This window comes from Ischnura elegans (assembly GCF_921293095.1).
Source record: "Ischnura elegans chromosome 13 unlocalized genomic scaffold, ioIscEleg1.1 SUPER_13_unloc_1, whole genome shotgun sequence".
Classification (NCBI taxonomy): domain Eukaryota; kingdom Metazoa; phylum Arthropoda; class Insecta; order Odonata; family Coenagrionidae; genus Ischnura; species Ischnura elegans.
The window spans coordinates 6,868,551-6,891,522 of record NW_025791657.1 but is presented as its reverse complement, the minus strand read 5'-3'; the positions used below and the strand labels follow the sequence as shown (position 1 = coordinate 6,891,522).

The window sequence follows — 22,972 nt, the reverse complement described above, 5'->3', positions numbered from 1 at the left end:
ACAAATGAAATGACCAATGGATGCATCAAATGGAAAGCAAGTTGTCCTCAAACACGGATATTTGGCCTGTTATATAGGTATGCTCTTAGCGGACGAAAAAGCAACTATAAAACCGCGATTCTAAACCAATCTTGTATACACGATCTTATGATAACATACTAATTTCACAGGTAAAATGACCGTGTCATATGGTCATGAAAATTGTTGATAATATTCTCTATCCATGCTGTTGCATCGATATATATATTTGAGATGATTTATTAATAGTTGACTTATTTGGACCTTTCCTTGAGCATTCCTAATTGTTTTCACGTATCATCCAAGTGAAATTAGTTTCCTCCTGGGATTTTGTGATCTTTGTCAGTGCTGTGTGGATGATTTCTTTGAAGATTGATCTGATTTAAAGATTGCATGAGATTTTGAAGTGAAAAAATGAGTCGTACCACTGGAATTTTCACGGATTCGTCGGAAAGGAATTCAGGGAATGACCTTTGTAGACTTTGCAGGAGGAATCATGGTTATTATTACAACATATTCACTTCGAAAGTAGAATGCAAAACAACTGTTAAGGATGCCCTGCATGATTTAGTCGGTTTACAAGTAAGTGGCATATTATTCCTTATCAATTTTTTTACAATGGTGTTACTTCATCTCGCGTTTGCCCAGATAATTTCGAATAATGTTGACGAATACTTGTTTTTTTGCTATCTCAGGTTGCTGTGTTGCTGTAAGGCCTGCCCACTACCATGTGCCCACTGTGTTTGAAGAAACTCACGGAATTCATTGTTTTCAAAAACACTTGTTTGGAATCAAACGCCGTTCTGAGAAAACTTTTGCCGAGAAATTACTGCTCGGTGAGTACTTTTCGTTTTTTTTGTATTTTTATTAGAATCCTGGTTCATCATAAGTTTCGGTGAGTGTAAAGTGACACACTTGCGTTGTGTGACAGCAGAAAGAACTGTAGGGACATGATTTTTTTGCGGACTGAAATAGTTATGGTATACATTTGTAAGGATTAACTGAATATGGTGATAGATTAATCGCTTGGTGGCTCAAGTGGAGGAAAAATATTGTGTAATTGCTTGATGCCGTTGAATCCCATTTTAACTATATAAGCACTTCGATTAACGATCAATTGTAAATTGAGCCTACTTATTTTTCAGCTACAATAATGGGGGAATGATTGGCTTATACATGGTCTACGTAAAGGGTTAAAAGTCCGATTTCCCACAAACGGTTTTTCCCTTTCTGTGAATCCTTGCAGGATGCTATTTATGTTGTTCAGCGGCAACGACTGAAGACATTTGTCTTCAGGCGAAACTTGGTGTGTACTAAAAAATGATATCCAGGAAAGTATGGCATTGAAATTGAACATTGATCAATTCACAAAGGTAATCAACCCCTTCGGTTGTACCACACTCCCTGTTTGAGTATTCGATTATGTAACCGGAGTATATGAAAAGGAACAAACAAATCCATAGCCATTTGTTACTAAATAATGAAATGTGAGAGACCTAAAAATTAGTTCATCAGTTGTCAAGCATAGCCTCTTGTGGATGTATACATATGCAAATATATTGGCTTAAATGAGATGCATTTTAGTTCGTGCATAGATTTTTGATTACTATGATCTAATTTGGGGTCTATTTCCTTGAAACCTTTTTTTATTTGTTTGGATAGCATTTTGTGTAGTAATTCCGTAATATTTGAAATGGGATAATGTTTTATTTTGTTGATCAATTTTATTCAGTGAGTTTGAAGTATGTGGACAGAAATCATTTTTAAATTCACAATGGAAATTTTATTGTTGTTTGGTGATTTTTTTCAGGATATAATCGACTCTATGCAGATTTCTGTGGTGAAAAACTTTTTCACCTATATGTTGAGTTTAAAATTTTCATTTCCTAGATTTATTAATTTTGCATTTTAATGGTTGATGTGATTAATAATGAAAAAACAGTGATCGATATATTCTATAGGGTTTGATCCACCCCACTATAGAAATGGAGCTATCAGGATTTCTTATAGGTGACCTTTCAGGGGAAGGAAGTGTCCATTGCTAGCTGCTATTTTTCTCGGTCACTGTAGCAGAGCTCTAATACAATAATGGTTAAAGTGTTCATCTTTTGAGGCTCTCCATGAATCAAGCCATTTATTTTTATGCCTTCACATGAGCAAAACTGCTGATCTGCCAGAAGGTGTACCATCAAACAGAACAAGTAATTATCAGATTGTGCAATGTTTGGGGAATTCTGGGTGTGAGTTTGGTCTTGCCATTTGAGCATTTCCCGTTAGATTTTAATAGGTTTTGCAATGCCAATTCGAGCATTGTCATGCTGTAGAATCGCTGTCGAATAATTAGGAACCCTAGGTTAGAAATTATCACCCAAGAATAAGTATATATTGTGGAGCAAACTCATCATGGCTGTTGAGCAGTTTGTGCACCAAATATTTAAGCTTCAGTCACGATGTTTCAGGTATGTCGAAATCCAGCAGCAATCACTCCCACAGCCATCTATTGATAGACAGCAGGAACTTTGTTTCACACCTGATACATAATTTTCTACATTATTGGTTTTGTCAGGTTTAAGGATAATAATATTAGGGATAGTAAAAAAACAGTTGAATGAAATAATTTTAGTATTGAAAGTTACTTTCAGGTGTCTACTCTTTCTGCATAAATATTACACCCCATATTGTCTTTTCGACTTCATATTTGAATATTAAAACAGATCCAGGGCGTAATAAATATATTGAAAATATGTTCTACATCAATGGTTCCTACTGTAAGGCTCCACTGTTTAGATAAGAATAAATAGTTATTTTGGCCTTTCATGAGGTACTACTCTGAAAATTATATTTGCAGAAGCAAATTAAGAGTTAAAATGAGAATCTATTTTTTTTTTCATTTCCTTAACTGACAATTCCAAACCCCATTCCTTATTTTGAGAAGCCCTAATGTAAAAAATGGCAATTTTGATTTAAAAAAAATGTGTTTGTATATCACTCTTACCTTCTTTGTAGAGTATTGAAGGAGATGGAGTAGCTGATGACAAGTCTGGGCCTTCTGTGGAGACAAAAGACCAAACCACTAGAATATACATTCCTGTGCAAGACTGCCTACTTCCCTGGAACAATATGCTGGTAAGTTTTATTATCATATGCAGTGAACCGTGAGTTGAACCACCTTCAGTTGTAAAAAGGTTGTATGGAGAAAGAGGGTGTGTCTGTCATAAATGTTATTATTCCAACATACTTTTATTGGCACTTTGGCAAGTGGCCTTCTTGCCTCCACTGCAAGGGAACGGAGTGAGGGTGCAAGCGAATTAAAGCTCTATACTAGTGAAGAATCTCACCTCTTTCCCTGCAATGAGTAGCAAAAGGCTGTACTCCTGCAATGTAGGGGTGTGGATTCCCAGCGGTAGGTACTGTTCGTTGAAAGTACAGTGACCATTCTTCAAGATTCCTTTTCTCTTAATTACGCAGGAGTATTTATATGCTTATGTGTGTTATGTATGTGTGTTACCTTTTGTGCACACCGAATGAAAAATAATTAGGTTTCTTGTCCAAAGAACAATAATAAGAAAGTGTGCATCTCTGTATAAGTGTATATGTATGTATGTATATATATTTCACTCATGTGTGTGTATATAGCTTCAGAAGAGATGCATAATTTTGTATTTTTTTCCCTTATGTATAATCTTGTATGAATACCTAAGCATGTTTTCACTGTAATGTAATTGGAATTTTGTCTATGATAACATATGTATACTCATTTATGAATATCTACGAATGTTTCTATTGGCATGTAATGCGCAGGTATGAAATTCAAATAATTGGTTTATAGTCCATTTGCAGCACCAAAAACTAAAAAAAAAAGGTTAAATTGTAATCCTGTTCCATAGGACACTAGTCCTCGAACAATAAAATTCTATTCTATTCTATTTACAGGCAGTGCAACCCATTCAGTTCCAAGTTTCTAAGAACTGAAAACATGCATTCTTATCTCAAAAGAAGCCGTTTTTTCCATTTCATGTTGTCTGCAAGTGTTGCAGTGTACTCGCTTTTAATTTTACCTAGTTAAACTCTGCTATTGAAAAATCACATCTCAATACGATAACTGTTTTACTATGAAAAATCCTGGAACCAATAAATCATATCTCATGAAGATGTTTACTTTACGATATAACATCCTAGGACTGATAAATCATAGCTCATTAAGAAAACAAGGTCTCAGATTGCAATCAAACTTTTTAGTGATGTAGTCCATCAGGGGCTGTCCACAAACCACCCACCACATGGGGTTATGTAACCAATGGTTTAAACTGAAAACGCAGTTCAACATTCACAGATCTATTTTTTCCCATAGAAACGGTCTCCCTTCAAGTAGGAGTACTAGCCCAATAGTTATGGTGCGTGACTACTATCGGGATGTCCTAGCTTCAATTTTTGCATTGAGCACTTTAATCATAATTCGTTTCTACTTTTCACTTAACAAATTTCTGCTGTTCATCATTATCTCGACGATTATCACTGAAAAATTTAGTTTTCTGTGTGGATATCTTTTTCTGCAATGTGGCGGCATCAAATTTTTTCCCATTTTTTCGCACAGATGCCTAGTTTCAATTATGTTATTTAGGTTCTTTCATTGTCAAAGAAAACTTAATTCTTTTACAACATCGTTTGAATAGAATAACATAAATTGCAGAGGTATCTAATGAAGATAATATTGCAGTGCAGGCGTAACATATATCATAAACCGCTTTCATGGTGAAAGAAATGCGTGACATATATTTAATTTTCTGAGAGTTGAATAAACATTTATTCTGTGCAAAAAATATTTCTTAGGAATACCAAATTTTTATGTTACATGGTTTATAAATTAGTTTTAGTCAATCATTTAAAAAATATCCTGTATCCACTGTTAATGCACGATTTGTATCTTGATGATCACTTCCAGCCTACTTCAGGCGAGAATGGGGACCCAATTGAGAGCTCCACTTTTGCCCTACACTTTGTGTCCACTACAGGGGCATCTGGTGAGTTCTATTATGGATTGCAAACAAATAACACCATACATGGAGGAATTGATGTCAATAATAATGGACAATGTACTTGTTAATCCTTTAATTTACACAACTTTTCGTGTGACTTCAGAAATGATTGAGAATTTGACAGTGGCCCGTGAATCCGCAGTAGACACGAAGTGATCTCAATGGCTACAAATAGCTGTATACAGTTAAGGCTTAGGCTACCATCAGATGGCACGGCACCACGCTTTCTATGATCATATGTCTCTATGGATGGCTTCAAACGAGTCAAGAATTCACTAATTCTTGATTAACTTTGTGGTGTTCTTTTATGTTTTCCTGGATATAAGACAATTACTTATACCACTTACTTTTTATCTGAGCACGACCTCGGTTTCAATGAATTATCATCATCTTCATAATTTGTGCCTGAAGTGGTATAAGTAATTGTCTGATATCCAGGAAAACTTTTAGTAAAATATCACCAGAATTTAGCACTTGGTGTGAACATGGAGTATCTATAAGTAAATTTCAGTGTTCATAGGAAATGTGAACATGTAACTTGTGCAAATGAATGCAAAAATTATATTTGCTTTTCGTCCATTTTATGTTAGTGATAAAATAAGTGAATATATTTTAAATGAGTGCATTTCCATTCACCCTTTTTTTTCCTGAGGTTGGCGTTGGTCCTTTGTAAGGTTTAACAGAGAATCAATTATGAAGACTCCTTGGAGTGGAAAATATCGTTGACATAATATAGAATTGAGATACATGCCCCGGAAATGAAATCAGTGTGGCTAATACACAACCGAACTTGATTTCCACCCCATTATTGGAGGAGTTTGGTATGTTAGTTCTGCATAGTAATGATAGAGGGGTCTCATGCTAATTTTTCTGAGTTAGATAATGTTTCTATCTATTTGTTTTATCCATATTGCCGCAGGAGCTGAATTCTGGGGCAGCCACATTTTCCCTCTAAAACCTTTGGTGCCAGCATCACGTGGAGCTGATGGGCATTAATGTGCCGAACACGTAACGTCGATTATAGCTGTTGTGGATTTTTCAAGGCAAATGACCGGACGTTGGCTCTCGCCCTTAGGGCCACTCTCAGGCAATTTATTCTTTCCTGCCGACATCTACAATTGGAAAATGCTTTCTTGCTATGAGAACCATGAGAATATTTTAACCTCTCTTAATGGAGCTTTTCTTAATGGGGCGAGTTGCAAATGTATTTTCGTCCTTCAGATCTGGGACCTAGGTAAACTAGCATCTGTCCCTTACCCAGGCCACTGACCCTGTCATAGAATTCATCCACAGTCAACTCATAGCATTACCATTGTTCATTAAACCAAACATTGTATTTGATTTTGAATAGTTTACTCTTTTAAAATAATACCTTCAGTGAGGATGGTTCATAAATGAGTGGGAGGGTTGGGCTTAATTGGCGAGGAGTAGCCCTAAGGACTGACTTCGCTGGGTCTCCGGCTGGGCCTGAATGCATCAGACAATTGCTGCCTCAGCTGTCACTCCCCTTCCCTCGTGTCGGTAAGAGCCTACGTCCGGTCGTGTGCCTTGAAAAATCTGTCACACATATACCCCACGTCAGGTCCTCTACATGTAGGAATTTTTACCCAGCAAGAGCAGAGCTGTGAGTTCATTCCTTTTTGGTTTCCGGAAGAAATATATGCTCATTTTATACTGCCCCAAAACAATAAATCAGTTATTGGTCTTTCCCCAATGCATCACGAATCTGCCATTGATGCTGAAATATAGTTATAGTCTACAAAATCACTAAAATGGACGACTATCTACTGGATCAACTCTGTGCAAATTATATTATGTGGCGTGGAATACAAGATGGTGGCCAATGGTGATTTTTTATAATTTATTTAAAATATCCGCTCTTATATCTGTGTTTTCATGGTTGATTGAATAACTTCTGTAGTTATAAGAAATTATTTTTTTTGCTGAAGATAGCTTGGGAAATGGTTAACCTGAAATAATGAAAAAGAGTGGAATTACTACTGTACTTAATCTCTTACTGTACTAATTCCCCTGGAATAGAATCCTTGTAGTCATCTTAAAGATCTTTTTCCAATCTTAAAAAATAATAATTCTACAGCCAATGTTTTTGTCAAACCTTTCTGATTTATTTCACTCGACAACACCCTTACAAAAGTCACCCACTACTGCCAATGGTATACCTTCGCCTTGTGGTCATCCTAGAAGTAGAACCTATCCAGTTTTCACCCCTCCTTCTGTCCCCAGTCATCTTCCCCCTTGTCTAAGATCCCCCTGCGGCCTATTGTATTTCCAAAAATGTAAATTATCTTATTCAATGTCAACACGCTCCCTCCTTTTGCATAGGTAAATCCTCAACCTAACCTAAGGATCAACAACCTCAGGGCATCATGCGCTCTCTCCCACTTTGTATTCCTCCATGTGGAAAAACATATAGCCACCCATAAATGTCAATTCAATGATTGTTACAATGTTTAAGTTTTGGCCTCCCTTCCCCCATAGACCACCCACTTAAATTTCATTCCACCGAATTAACTTAAATATGACTTTTTGTAAGCATTACTTCCTCCCGGCTTAAATATTATCAGATAATCCCTTTAATTGCCTCAGCACACTCTTCCCCCTTGCACCCTACCTAGCCTCCATTCCCCCTTCCCTCTCCCTCAGCTCTCTCTCATCCTTAACCTAGTCATCTGTCTAACTCTGAGGAAGGTGGATGTGTCCTACCAAAAATTTAGTTCTGTGAATGCTTTTATCTTTATTGTTTCTTTTGTATGTGCTCAACCTGGGATGTTTTTGTTACATATATATTCCATGTTCATGCCAAAAATATAAAACATAGACACATAAAAAGGAACAGTCACAAGAAAAATTAAACTTGGGGCTTTCAAAGTGGTAACCTTCTTTCTCAACCAAAAAATAAGAAGCTCTCTTAACAGAAGAGTGTTTCTTTGGTTGAGAAGGAAGGTAATCACTTTGAAAGCTCCAATTTTTTTCCTATGAGTGTTTTTCGTGTTTGACTGTGATAGTTGTAATTTGAAATTCTTTTCCAGGGCTCCCAGCTCCTGAAGAAATGCCCACGCAAATATCATCAGCTTCGTATCTCCATGATGAATGCATTGGTCCCAAATCTTTGGTGGCACAAATGGATTCCAAGACTGGAGCATCCCAAGTAAGGATTGGAAGAAACGTTATGGATAAAGACTTGGAAAATTTTGGCGCTCTTGATACTGATAAGATATCATGTTGCTCAATTCCTGATTATAGACTATGTAATACAAAAGAAATTGAATCACTTAAAAGCAGCGGAGGCAGAGCCACAATGACTGTTGCTGTGGACGAAGCTGGTTTTGTGGCACCAAATACTACGCATAGCCTTAGGTGTATTGGAATCTGTGGAAATGACAGGAGTGGCTGTGAGGTAGTCATGGAAGACAATGAAGAGGTACTTGATTGCCCAATCAAAAATCCTGGGAACAGTTACAGATCAAACGAAAATTCATATCATTGCTTCCAATGCAGAGATGGATTCAAGAAAAAAATGATCTGATCAATCACACGAAGACTCATTTTGTCGCTCGTAATTTTATTGCTGTAGCTGAATCATCAAACCAAGATGTATTTTCAAGCGGAAATGACAGTTCTTGCGAGCCTATCTCCTCCAAGACCATAAGTGGAGTGGTGAGAAAAAGACTAGAGCCGAGGCAAAATGAAAGTGGGCTTCCCAGGAAAACCAGTGGGGGGAAAGGCGATAGGAAAAATATGAGACGAGTGACGAGAAGCGTCGATGTTGAAGAGAAATCGACTTCTCAAAGTCATCATGTAATAGAAACCTAAACGATCATATGGGTGCGAGGGAGAAAGAGAGACCATTTTCATGCAGTGTGTGTACCAAGTACATCGCTCAGAAAAGTTACCTCGCCTTACACAGTCTTACGCACACAGGAAATAAAACTTATTCATGTGGTAGCAAGTCTTTCACTCAGACAGGTAATCTCGACAGACATATGCTAACACAAGTGGGAGAAAAGCCTTATTCATGCAACGAGTGTGGAAGGTCTTTCTCGACAAAGGGCATCTTAGTAACACATTTGCGAACGCACAGTGGATAAAAACCATATTCATGTAACGAGTGTGAAAAGACTTTCTCGTATAAGAGCCACTTAGTCATCTACGTAAGCACACAGGAGAAAAGCCTTTTTCATGCTTCGAGTGTGGGAAGTCTTTCTCGACAAAGGGCATCTTAGTTACACATTTGCATACGCACACAGGAGAAAAACGTCATTCATGTAGCCAGTGTGAAAAGTCTTTCTCATATAAGAGCCAGTTAGTTAGTCATCTACGTAAGCACACGGGAGAAAAGCCTTTTTCATGCTTCGAGTGTGGAAGGTCATTCTCGACAAAGGGCATCTTAGTGACACATTTGCGTAAACACAGTCGAGAAAAACATTATTCGTGCTACAATGTGGGAAGTCTTTCTGGACAAAGGGCATCTTAGTGACACACATGGATACACACAGTGGAAAAAAACTTCATTATTGTGCTGATTTGGAATTCTTTCTCGACAAAGAGCCTATTAGTATAGACATCAGTACACAAACCCTTGAGGAGCCTTATTTCTGGTACATCTGCAGCATGTCTCTAACTTATTATTGCAACCTAGAAACATTCCTACACACACGAGAGATGAATCTTATCAATTTAACATTTTCCGGAGAGCAAAAATTATTCATGAATAGTCTGCATCAAGTCCTTCACTCCAAGGAACAGCCCTGACTACCACATGTGTGCACATGCAGTTGTGAAACATTTTCTATGCTGATTTTTCACTGTCTTTCTCTGTTAGTTCTAACCTCAACTACTACTTCCACACACACAGTTAGAGGCACTATTCATGTCGTGTAAGTTGTGATACTTTCACTCAGATGAGTAACCTTTGCTCACAGACAGGATAATTCATATATATATATATATATGTGTTACAAACTTTTAATTCAGCTTCATTCATGTCTGTACTGAGGAGGTCAATTGTTGATTCTCGTCTTCACAACGAGGAATGAATGATAGTATAGTGCCAATAGGATTGATAGACCATCTATATATTTTCATGAAGTACATACCAAGTCATATTTTTTTGGATTTTCATAATGAATATTGAAGGAGAGCAGTAGCATAAAAGGACATGCCCTGGCTAGCAGATCGGGATCGTGAATCGTGCATGCTAATTTTTGGTTGCAGGCATGCCCATAATTTTCTGTAAAAGTTGTCTTCCTCGGAGACCATTCTAAATTGTAATGTCCGTAATGGTTCTGAATTTTTCTGAAATTAATAATGTTTGCTTGCAGCATACTTGGTTGAAATAAACAAAATATTTGTGTTTGTTGGTGATAATGTATTATTTTGCATAGTAAAAATATACTGAGTTTGTCAATTATATAAATTTTAATGTTATTTTAGTTTCTTAATATTTGAAATTTTATTCCGTATCTCTATTTTCAAAAATATTTGTTTAAAGATAATTACATAAGTTGAATTAAAGCAACGAATTCTATGACTTTCTTTCAAGCATTGTGTCATAGATGTTCTTTTCTCGAAATTATTAAATGAACTATTGTGAATGATTTACATAGATAGTCCTTCACTTCAGCCAACATTTACTGACCAGCTTTCATATGTCTCTAATTCTATCATTGTGTGGTACTTTAATATGTTTAACTATCACCATGTAACAATCTCTTATTTTTCAATGGAAATAAAATGCATTGGCTAAGAAAATGTGGCAAAACATTGTTGTGGCATAAAAGTGGTCCCACTGAGAAATGTTGGGAATTCCATTTCCATATTGATTTCCAACAATGCCAGAGTGAATGTCTCCGATCCATTAGCAGTTAACCTGTTGACATCCCTTCGATATATGAAGGTAGATTCAACGAAAATTTTATATTTTTAATACGTGCTCATGCAATGCTAGGACCCTGTCTTGAGATTACTTTATTTAAAATGTAATATTTTGCGTAAAGAATTTGACTTATATTTCTTTAAGCATGAGAAGCCCCAGGCCTAAGATGACGAATGCAAGATTTCTAGGTTGAGTATTTTCATTCGCTTGGTAAGTGGTGTGAAATAATGTGTTTTAACCAAACTTTAAGGTTTAAAAAAGCCACTTTTGCTTGAATTTCCATTGAATGTTATTAAGTTTTAAATTGCAGGAACGGCCATGGCGCTTTTAACCGGTGACCTATTATTCCTGAACCTCTGACATTACCAACATATCTATGCATTTTTGGAATAGCAAAAAATGTAGAGATTGTGTGTAAGGAAGTCCGGAGCTTCGGCCATTTTTGGTACTCATTTAAGTACTCTGCGACTGAAAAGGAAGAAAACTAAAACAGGCTATTTAAAGAATCATTAATAGGTCATAACCATCTCGTACAAAACTCACGCACCTTAAGGCAAATTGACCATTATTTAGCACGAGAACCGCGGGCGGGACTTTTTTGTCCCATCGCCCTTTGCAAATGTTTTGCCATTCATGCGCTAGTGGTTTGATCCCTTTGAAATTGACTAACTTTTACTCATCTTTTATGCTCTTTAGAAAAATCATATTGAAAATATTGTACGATGTTTGGTTCGCGAGAAAAACTATTTACCTAGAACCGCGGGATGGGACTTTTTTGTCCCATTTGGGGAAAGATAACAATTACAGTTTTTTTGTACACATATTTTGTATTTAGTATAACAGTTTATTACGAAGGGGATCGATGCACAGATACCGTTATTCTGCCAGTTAGAAGCGCACGCTCACGCAGCGCCGGCCGCGTCACCTCTGCCCGGCGCATCTGCAGGTCTTACCTTGCAACCAACACGTCAAAATAAGTTTACTGTATTCCTAGTTATACTTAATAAAACGTTTTAAACATTAGCTAAACACGTGTTTTGTTCACACAAACCACAAAGAACCGTCAATTATACTTACACATGACAGGATCAACGTATTTTGAAAATGGGACAAAAAAGTCCAATGCCGCGGTTTTGGTGAGGTTGGAAAGTTCATCGGTTCTACTGTTAAAAGCCAATTGTGATATTTAATTTACCGCAACAAAAAACTGCAATTGAATCCCGTCACACATACTTTTCCTGATTCTCCGTACTGTCCAAATCTTAAAATAAGCGACTTTTAAAGAAAACATCATCGGTTAAAGTGAAGTATGCGATGGAGTCAACTTTGGAGAGGGAACGTTCTAATTGAGATCGATTCATTAGAAAATTCGTCGCCCTCAATTCTTTGTTTAGTCTCATCTTTAATGTCTGTAATTAAACTTTTTTTTGTCACTCAGAGTACTTCACTTATTTATTTTACATATAATTCCATTCCATTCTATGATTGTCTAATTAACACCATTATGTACAGTGACGAAAAAAACGCAAAGCTCATTGACCGCCGAATGCGGCCCTCACAAGAACTATGAGTTGAAGACTTACACCTTTCGAAATGTTGTCCGTTTATTCTTTCAATCAACTAGGATTTTCCTGTGATCATTATGTATTAACAATAGTTATGATCCCAGCAGTTATTTTGCGAAATTAGTGTGAACCAAAGAAAATTTTAAAGGTTTTGCGATCCAATTTTTGTTACGACAAAATCGTTCATTGTTTCGGGTAATCTCTGCCTATTCCGTCAGGTATGGCCGTAAGATGGGGTTTTTCAGGAAATCATAAAGAGATTTTAGAGCGTCAAGGTTGTCTTAAATTCAGCCTCCGCCATAAATAATGCAGCAACTTTCTTCTGGGACCATGACTTTTTAAGTGAAAACTTCTTTAGCGGCGTTAAGCACTTTTGCGGGATGGGGAAAAAGCATAGAATTCGCGTGAGCGTCACCGACCCGACACCGCGATCGCTACAGCGGTATATACGTTAGCATCTTAAAATTCGTCTCTTTGTATCATATTCTCGGAAGTATAGTGGGCAGTATCCCCGCCTGTCACCCGGGAGACCGGGGTTCGATTTCCCTGCGGGGAGGATTTTTTTCTCAATCTCATACAATTAAAAAAATTACAATGGATGTTTCAACTACGCAGGCTGACTACGTATAGTAAATAAACTTAGCTAATATATAGACTTTTGAAGTCTATTTTTTTTAAATATTAAATTGAAAATAAAAATCTATAGAGTATATTGGTATAAGTTCATTAAATAAAAAGAGCTCGTGCATGAACGTGCAGAAGAGTGTGCACGCTATAAAAATACATGTCAGTACAATTTAAGGCAGTTTATTTTATGTGCATAATGAAAAATTATTGGTTTTAAACATATTAAATAAAAGAAATAAAAGCATATTATATTCTAATACTTAAATAATATTACTTTCTATTCATACACATCATATTTTTAATGTATGTTTAATAATAAACAGTTTGCTCAACAAAATAATTTCAATTCTTGCTGAAAAATGAGTAATACAGAAAAAATTAGTTCTTTTAGGATAATAAATGGATAATAATTATTTCAGTTTTCACTTCTGTCGGCCAGTGCCACAACTGCCTCGATTTTTTCCTCCTTTTTCAATATCATATGGACATCACGTCGTGTAACCAAATGAGGAGGCATTTTCCATAGAATTATTTAAGTATACTATATAAGATTAAAAGATAGACTTCAAATTGATAGAACCTCGGGTTCTTCGGGTAACTTCGAAGTTAGACTATATCCTAATAAGTTCACGGGCAAGAACGCATGGTAAATGTAGTTCGGGGATGAGTTGTCTAGACAGAGAGAGACATGAGAGCTCTCGTAGCACGAGCATAAATAAAAACAGTGAAAGAAAAAAACAGAAGTGACGATGAAAATGCTAAAAGAACGAAAGCGCATAGCATAGGTCGGATGGAACTGAGAGAATGATGCACGTATTTGAAAAGCGAGTTCTCCTGGAAATACCGCGGTAAGCCCGTCACAGGCTCCGTTCCGCTGTGTCATAAAACGACCTTTTTCGCTTAGAATCCGGGGTGTTAGGGATCGCAAAGTAAAGAGGGTGCGTAGATATTAGGTGGTATCTTTGCAAGAGGTATTTCTGTATGGGTCTCAGGTAAATAGCTAACTTTTTCGAGGTTTGAACACTTTTAATAAAAGCATGGTCCCTAGGCTGGTCTTTATTTTACAGAATTGAGAAAATTTATGTTTTCCTAGTCTCAAAGTGATCCAAATGAAGTTCATATTTCCGTATTAAAATTTGGTTACTTTTAAATGACGGCAACCGCACCCAGTTTTGATTCTAGGTATGCCCATGCTCCCTCATCAGCTAGGAAGACCTCATCATGATTTCAGCTCTACCAACACTCCAGTCAAGTACACCCAGGACTCTGTCATCAAATATGGGAGCTACTTACCAAGCAGGAAGTGGTTGGACTGACCAGACATCTGCAAACTATCCCAGACAGCACACAGTGGAATCCATATGGATTACAACTGTAGTCCATGGAAATTCCATGATGGAAATACCGTGGTTCAATGTGGATTCCATATGTATATTCCATAGAACATAGGCGGATCCAGGGGGGGGGCACGTGCCCCCCCTCAGACCCTTAAAAATATGCTAGATTTTTAATACGGTCCCATTATCATTTCGTTCTTTTTGTATAAAAAAGTATCCTTGTGCCCCCCCTGAACAAAATCCTGGATACGGCCTTGCTTGTGCCCCTCACAGAAAGATATCCTGGATCCGCCCCTGCCATGGAAAGTACTGACAAAAGTCCTCTAAATTCCATGGATTCCATATGGAATCCGCATGGCTAATTGTCATGGAATCCATGTATAATCCATGGAATATTTACACATGGAATTTCTATGGAAAATTGTCATGGAATCCATGTATAATCCATGGAATATTTACTCATAGAAAATTTACATGGAATCCATATGTAATCAAGTGATGACCTAGATCAAATGCAATTTTTGGTTTGTCCATTGGATAGTAAATTTCGAAAGAGACAGGAGGTCACATAGATGACCCCCTGTCTCTTAGAAAGGGAGCTTTGTAGTTGTGGAGCAGCAAAAAATTTTCAGTGTTCTGGAGAGTTAACACAAAATTATAGTCAACTCTTCGTGAAACTAGGTAGTCATCATCAGCTTGTCACGATGGTTGTCCCCGATTGTTAACATAGCCTCACTGTAACTTTCTGGTGTCTCTTAGTACCAGAATGCAATGTGAAGTTCTTTGTTAGCATCAATGGGTTTCATGCCGCTTTTGTTGACCATATCTACATCTGTATTAGCTCAATTATTGTATTTTTATTGCACCTGAAGTAGAATTTGATGTCCTTAAAACAATGTGATTTTTATTAAATATTTTACATTCACAACTGTTTTCATATAGTATAATTTGTAGTTATAGAATCGTATTACCTTCAATTCGGATTAATTAACCCATTAAATCCCAAGCACCAATTAACTTGAAAATTCCTAATTTTTTGATAAATTAGCACTAAAACTAACTCAAATAAGGGAATTTATCCACTTTTATATTTTTATTGCTTTTAGTTAACCGTTGGTGAAACGTTGCGTATACGCAACGTTGGGAGTTCTCCGGCTAAAATGAGTCAAAACCTCTTTTTTTTCATAGCATGTTTTATTCGTTCAAAGCATATTGTTTTTCTGCAACACAAATACATAACTTACAAAAAGTACTAATTAAACATTTTTTATTCGTGAAATTGGGAAAAATAATCTGTATGTAAATGAACATTACACTTTTGACAAACATAAATGGTTTGGCTGCTACACACTCGGCATCGTCGTCTTGAATTTTTTTCATGGCGCACAATTACGAGACCAGCCTTGTCTTTTCTAACAGCATTTGGCAAACTGTTTTTTCCGAAATGTCCCATGTTTTGGCACTTATCTCTCACTGTAGGTACACCTTCACTTTCGTCTTCCTTCTTGAGGAGACATAATACAATATCGGACCGAAAATCTACCTGGCTGATGGTTGATCCCGTAGCGACTTTGTAAATATTTCAGGCATTTAACAAAACACTATCGAGGCCATTTGCAAATAAAGGCCACCACCACTTTTTGCCTCTAATTCTAATTCTATAATTAGCGATTGCATTATCGTGCAGATCAACTCCACCCATCCCCTGGTTGTATTGATTCACTGTGTCGGGCTGAGGAATCATTTCATGTTTTTTTTCTTTGCGATTGTACCGTTTCACATTTACAAATGGTTCCAATGAACCAAAATTGGTCGCTACAGTCACAACTGAATTATCGTGCCAACGCACAAAGAATAATTCATTCTTTTTGTCATACATGTAGTCATAACAACCTTTTTTTCTTTCGAAAGTTCTTTTGGACTGCGAAGAGGGCAATTCGCAATCCTGTTTTCCCTCACAGTACCAGTGGCAAAAAATCCCATTTCCGATAAAAGAACCAACGGAGAATGACTCGTGAAAAAATTGTCAAAATACAACAAGTGATTTTTTGGATTTTCAATAACCTCTGTCAGACCAACTACTACTCTTTCCCCTAAACTCAAAGAGTTATCAGTTTTTTGTGATGCTCCCCCATACGGAGAAAATTGAAATAAATACCCTGAGGACGATGTTATGCACCACAATTTTAAACCAAACCTTACTGGTTTACCTCTAATAAACATTTTTGCAGAATGACGGCCAAAATAAGGCACCATCTCCTCGTCAATTGATAGTTTGTGAGAAAACACCCCAAAACGAAGAAATCTTTTGCTGAGTTCGTCAAAGAAGGGACGTATCTTAGCAAATTTATCCCCCTTATCCAAATTGTTGTTATTTGACAGGTGTAAGAATTTTTTAATCTCAACAAAACGGTTCCGAGACATCGTTTGGCGTATGATCGGAACGCCCTTATCAGCATCCTTACTCCAGTAATATTTTGTTTGAGGTAAGGTGTGATACCCACTAAGCAACAGAATGCCAATAAACTTCCTCAAGTCCGTTCTTTTCAAAGAAAAGTTATGCACATTTTTGCTTAAGGCATAATTTAACGAGAATTCTATTATCATATCTAGAAATGCATCATCAATAAAATACTCAAAAATTTCAATTGGTGTAAAGCCACCATAAACAGTTTTTATCTGCTCTACTTTCTCTTTTTCTGAATTGAATGGAAGTTTGCTATAGCATGGAGCTGATTTTACCCATTCTGTACCAACATTTTTTTTCTTCCTTGGATGCTCACCAGAAATATTTTTTTTTTGCTTCGAGCAGAAGTCAACGGTTGTATTGGTTTGAAGTTCAAATGTTCCTACCACATCTGAGTGAAGGTTTCCTGCGGCATCACAGATCACGATTTCGTCATCTTCTATATTCTCCTCGTCGGTCAGCTCATCTGCATCTGGCGGCAAAATAACTGCGTCAATTTCTGTAGCGTCGATGTCCTCAATTGCAGTTTGAATTTCCTCCACCGTGCGATATATTCGACCATCACAACTCATTTCTGTAATGTTAGAAAAAACTGTTAAGAAAAAGTATTTCTAAATATAATACTGCAAGTTTAAACTGCAAAATCACTATGGATTAAAAATACCGACATAAGGGTAATAAACTTACTTTTTGATAATCAGCCTTGAAGAATGGAAACCGTATTCAACACTGTTACTTGATGAGGTCTGGCGTAATTATAGATCAGGTACCTCTGCGCAAGAATGTGTGCAAACTTGACGTTCGGAATTTCAAAATAGTGCTCTTCATAGCTTTTCACAGAGTGGTATACTGAAGGATTTGCGATAGGTCACAGCATTATATTTGGTAAAACCTGGTGGGTGGGGTTGGTGGGGAGGAAAGGGATTGGGGTGGGCGTCGTTGCGAGGTGTGTTAGGGTTCGAACCTGAGAGGGACAGAAAAAGGCGTAGTTATGCTAAGCAGGGATATCCCAGCGCAAATGGCTCTCCGTGGGGTGGTTGGGCAGGTGGTTAACGAGGAAGGAAATAGGATGGAAGGATTAGTGAAGGGAACATTATCACAATATTTTCTGAGAATTTTACGCACGCTGGTCACTGACCATAGTGAGAAACTTAGGCTGCAAATGTTGGTTCAGGCCATTTGAAGGGTACAATTGTTCAACAGACAACCGCAGTTACAAGAAAAGTAGACGGGAAATAACGTTCCCCTTTCTCTATACAGTAAATCCCAATACTCAAGCTATCCCTCTAAGCCATTACCTGAGTCCATTTACCAAGAAATAGTTTTCTTGGAATCGCTTTGCATTCATTGTCACCCAACGTTCTTAAGAAATTTCTCCACGAATAACCTGGAATCTCATTGGAAGTATTCGTCAGTTAACAGTGTGCATGAAGTTCTCGGAATATACTGCGATAGTGTGACTCGTCCAATTTTTGCATTCTTTTTACTCACTTGCCAACCACCGCAGTGCGCCGAGACCCTTAGGGGCCGGGTTATCCTTGCCCAGTATAACTCTGCCTTATTCCCACCAACCCCCTTCCGTTAGAATATATATCAACGACACCTTCCAATTACGATTGTGCCTTTCCTAACCCTCATGTTCTCATCCACTTGCTTTTAAATACATTTCAACTGTGGTAAACATATCTTTCTAATCTTAGGATGCCACTTCATCTTTGGACTGGAGAAATTTTCGGAAATCACTGTATTTTCTGGATGCCTCCAAGATAAAGTTTTAAAACATTCTATATTTTTTGGTAAAAGTAAATATATAGTAGATAAATAGAATATATAGTAGTATAAATAAGTAGTATAGCATAACTAAACATTGAATTAATACTGCTTGATACGTGAAGTTAAAAATATCAAATATAATCAGTACTCGGTGAACACACATCACTTGTCAACATTCTTGTAAAGACACTGCAGCACCTATGTAGATGTAATTGGAATACTAAAATATTGTACAACTATCTTTTTGGGTTAGAGCTAAACTTTTGCCATAGAAATGTAACGTATTCTTTAACAACGTTTTAAAGTTGTGTTCTGAAAGGAATGCTCGGAACGAAATACGCCGTTCCCATAGTTTACTGGAGTCCTGCCAACGTTGCGTGAACGCAACACTTCGTTAAATATTTAATAATTTCAAAACTGCTAAATATGTTCCGCCAATTTTTTGCAGTGGCCTAGAATTAAGATGTATAATTGTATATTTAGAAAGAATTACTCACTACGGGCCTAGGTATTTTCATAATCGGTAACAAAAGGAAGTGTCTTGACATCACTACATACAAGTACATGAAAAGGTGATTACAAAATCAAAACGTTTTAAATGACATCAATAAAAAAAATCACATAAAGTGAGAAGGCATTGAACTACGTACACACAAAATTTGAACTGCGTATTCTTTACAGGTAGGGAGAAAAAAAATCGCAAAGTATGCGTTGCGTTCACGCAACGTTGGGAAGAAATGGGTTAATTTTGTTCACTTTAGTATATATTAGTTTATCTTTTGCATCTTAAATAACTTTTGTAAAAGAGTTATTTTCCGCACTGTCATTGTACTAGATATATTCTATACTTTTCAATTGAATGTGTTCACTTGTTTTATATTCTTCTGTGTTGGCCACGGTCTTAGAAAAAGTTGTTTATGTGCATGTGGTTCATTAGCTGCACGTATTTATTGGGTGTCAAGGTGATGACACACAAGCAAAAGACAAAGAGAGAGCAGTGAGCTAATAACAAAGACCTCTCATGCTAAAGGAGTTGACACCTTTTGACGTCTCACTAGCAGAGTAGGCAGCAGTTTTCAAGATACACAGTTGAAAGAAGGCGTTTACTTTTCAGACCAAATTCGCCAACTCACCAGTATGAAACCAAAAGTCATAGAAAACTACAAAATAAAATTTTTACAAATGAAATCACAATGAAAATTTATTGGAAAAAAAAACGTTCCTTCGAAAAGCACGGCAATCTGTTTAAATTCAAAATGAAAAGTCTTAATGAGAAAAATTTTGGCATGAAGATGATCAGTAAGCGTACTGGGTGCACATCACAGCGTTGAGGGGTCAAATATGCCGTATTTGTGACATTTCAATTGAAAAAAATAAATGAACAAACAGGTATGCATTTTCCAGCCACAAGTTGTTATCCTTATAATATGCAACACTCCTATTTTCGTAGGAAAGGGTTGAATGCATAAGACTCAGGATATCCTTGAAGTTTCATCAATGGTTTTTTGTTATGTGTAGCACATCAGCGGTTTATTTTTACCGACAAAACGAGAAAAATGAAAAAATGCTTTTAAAAATATAAAATACCGCTCATACGACTTGGGAGTCAGAAAATCAAACTACGAATTACTGTGTAAATAACTTTTAAAATATAAAAAACATTTCTATGGAAACTAATGAATCTTAAAAAATATAACATCCGTGGCAAATTATGTATAGTTGGAAACATGAAGAAAACTATTATTACAAAAAAGAAGTAATCTTTGAATCATAATGTTACGGAAGTGTTATCAGAGCTACTCCTAAAGTATTTTAAAGATGTATTTTTTTATTTTAGAATGGGTAAATACCAAAACTCTGTACATATTTAAAATGCAAAATAAAATATACACTGTAAGCGCTAAGCTTAATAGGAAGGGCCAGGTTCGTAGAAGGCAGAATGAGATGACAAGTCAGATGTCTGGTTCCACATGTTTAATTCACAGAGCAAAGGTATAATCTCCCCTTCTGACATACAGCCACTAGTTGTCACCCTTATAATATGCAACACTCCTACATTCGTAGGATAGGCTTGAGTGCACAAGATTCAGGATATGCTTGATGTTTTATCAAGGGTTTTTGTAATGTGTAGCACATCAGCGGTGTATTTTTACAGACATAACGAGAAAAATGAAAAAATGCTACAAAAAATACAAAATACCGCTCCTATGACTTGGGGGTCAGAAAATCAAACTACGAATTACTGTGTAAATACCTTTTAAAATATAAAAAACATTACTATGGAAACTAAAGAATCTTAAAAAAATATAACCTCCGTGGCATGTTATAAATAGTTGCAAACATGAAGAAAACTATTATTACAAAAAAGAAGTAATATTTGAATCATAATGTTACGGAAGTGTTATCAGAGCTACTCCAGAAGTATTTTAAAGATGTATTCTTTTATTTTAGAATGGGTAAATACCGAAACTCTGAACATATTTGAAATGCAAAATAAAATATACACTATAAGTGCTAAGCTTAGTAGGAAGGGCCAGGTTCGTAGAAGGCAGAATGAGATGACAAGTCAGACGTCTGGTTCCACATGTTTAATTCACAGAGCAAAGGTACAATCTACCGTTCCGACATACAGCCACTAGTTGTCATCCTTGTAATATGCAACACTCCTACATTCGTAGGACAGGCTTGGGTGCATAAGATTCAGGATATGCTTGATGTTTTATCAAGGGTTTTTGTAATGTGTAGAACATTGGCGGTTTATTTTTTACAGGCATAACGAGAAAAATGCTACAAAAAATACAAAATACTGCTCCAAATGTATTTGAAATGAAAAATACCAAATACTTTTGACTTGGGGGTCAGAAAAACAAAGTACGAATTACTATTTAAATACCTTCAAAAAACACAGGATTTTCTTTAAATTCAAAATAAAATATCTCAATGAGAAAAATGTTTGCATGAAGAAGATCAGTAGGCATACTGGGTACACATCACAGTGTTGAGGGGTCAAATATGCCGTATGTGTAATATTTTGTAAAAAAAATACATCTACAATCGGGCCTGCAATTTCCAGACACGAGTGGTCATCCTTATAAATGCAACACTGTTAAATTCGTAGGCCAGACTGGACTGCATAGCATTCAGGATATGCTAGGTAATTTTGGCATGGGTTTTTGTAATGTGCAGAAAATCAGTGTTTTATTTTTTACAGTCGTAATGAGAAAAATGTGAGTACAGTCGTAAACATTGATAAATAGGAGGTCAAAGGATCCGCCTTATTTTGTCACTTTTGGAGTTTTCTTTCTTACCCAGATTTTCACATAAAAAGGTTCTGGTGAGACACCACTAATTTACAGAGGTAAAAATAAGAGAGTAGGAGGTAAGAGCACGAAATCTGCACTTATTAACTTATTATGTAGGCAATCATGTACACACTTTAAATTATTCACAATGTTTACAAAAGAAGTTGATTAAATAACATAAAATATAATCTATAAATATCTTTTAGATTGTGCTATGGCATTATTTATTTGTTTTTTCGATCCCATAATTCTCATTAATTTTTTTTCCTTTTTGCAACAACTCTACAACACATCTCGATTCACTGTATTCAAAGACGCAACAATTTTAACTATTGAAATTTTCTTCTCATTCCAGCGGTGCCAAACCATTTTTCCTTAAGATCAAAACCTTGCCACTCCCTTCAGAATGAATGTAAGTTAATGATTGCTTCACTAAAAATAACTTTGCAGTCTTCTGCTAATTGGAAACATCACCATTTACCCAGGTCTTCGTTGATGGGGATTGGAGGAAATGCATTTCAGTACACCATAATCATTCATGCTGAGTGGTGTTCTTTCAGGTTGAGACGTAATTCTCCTTGGGCGTACTCTCTGTGTGGGGTTACTTTAATGCTTAGGGATCGCTATGATGACTTCAGCAGGTACAAAAAGATTAGAATTATCAGGTGTCAACAAAATATTGAAGAATTAATAATTTGCAAGTTATTCTGATGAAAGTGCATCTTTGACAAGCAAGGATGTGTCACACAAGGGTGTGAGAGAAATCACAAGCATGATTTTAAGTACTCAACCACCAAAACCATTGCATTAGTCTGCACAACAGATTGTGAATGCAAGAGGAAAACTCACCTCATTCCCTTCCTTTTCAATTACCAGTTCACCATGCAAAGGTACCTCAACTTTCTCAGATTCCAACGTATCCTCCGTCAAGGAATGCATCATGAATGAATC

The 22,972-nt window shown here is 36.5% G+C and overlaps 1 protein-coding gene across 1 annotated transcript; it reads left to right on the top strand.

Moving 5' to 3' along the window:
- Window positions 1-191: 191 nt before the first annotated feature.
- Window positions 192-10,816, top strand: LOC124172396. Its single transcript, XM_046551851.1, has 5 exons — window positions 192-600; window positions 714-854; window positions 3,025-3,144; window positions 4,961-5,039; window positions 8,105-10,816. The coding sequence occupies exons 2-5, from the start codon at window positions 747-749 to the stop codon at window positions 8,599-8,601; spliced, it is 804 nt and encodes a 267-aa protein (XP_046407807.1). The 5' UTR covers window positions 192-600; window positions 714-746; the 3' UTR covers window positions 8,602-10,816.
- Window positions 10,817-22,972: the final 12,156 nt, after the last annotated feature.

Excerpts from the sequence above, each read along its gene's own strand:
- LOC124172396 (XM_046551851.1), top strand. The coding sequence starts at position 747 with ATGTGCCCACTGTGTTTGAAGAAACTCACGGAATTCATTGTTTTCAAA. Across the intron at positions 855-3,024 it reads TGCCGAGAAATTACTGCTCG|AGTATTGAAGGAGATGGAGT; the intron begins GTGAGTACTTTT and ends CCTTCTTTGTAG. Across the intron at positions 3,145-4,960 it reads TTCCCTGGAACAATATGCTG|CCTACTTCAGGCGAGAATGG; the intron begins GTAAGTTTTATT and ends GATCACTTCCAG.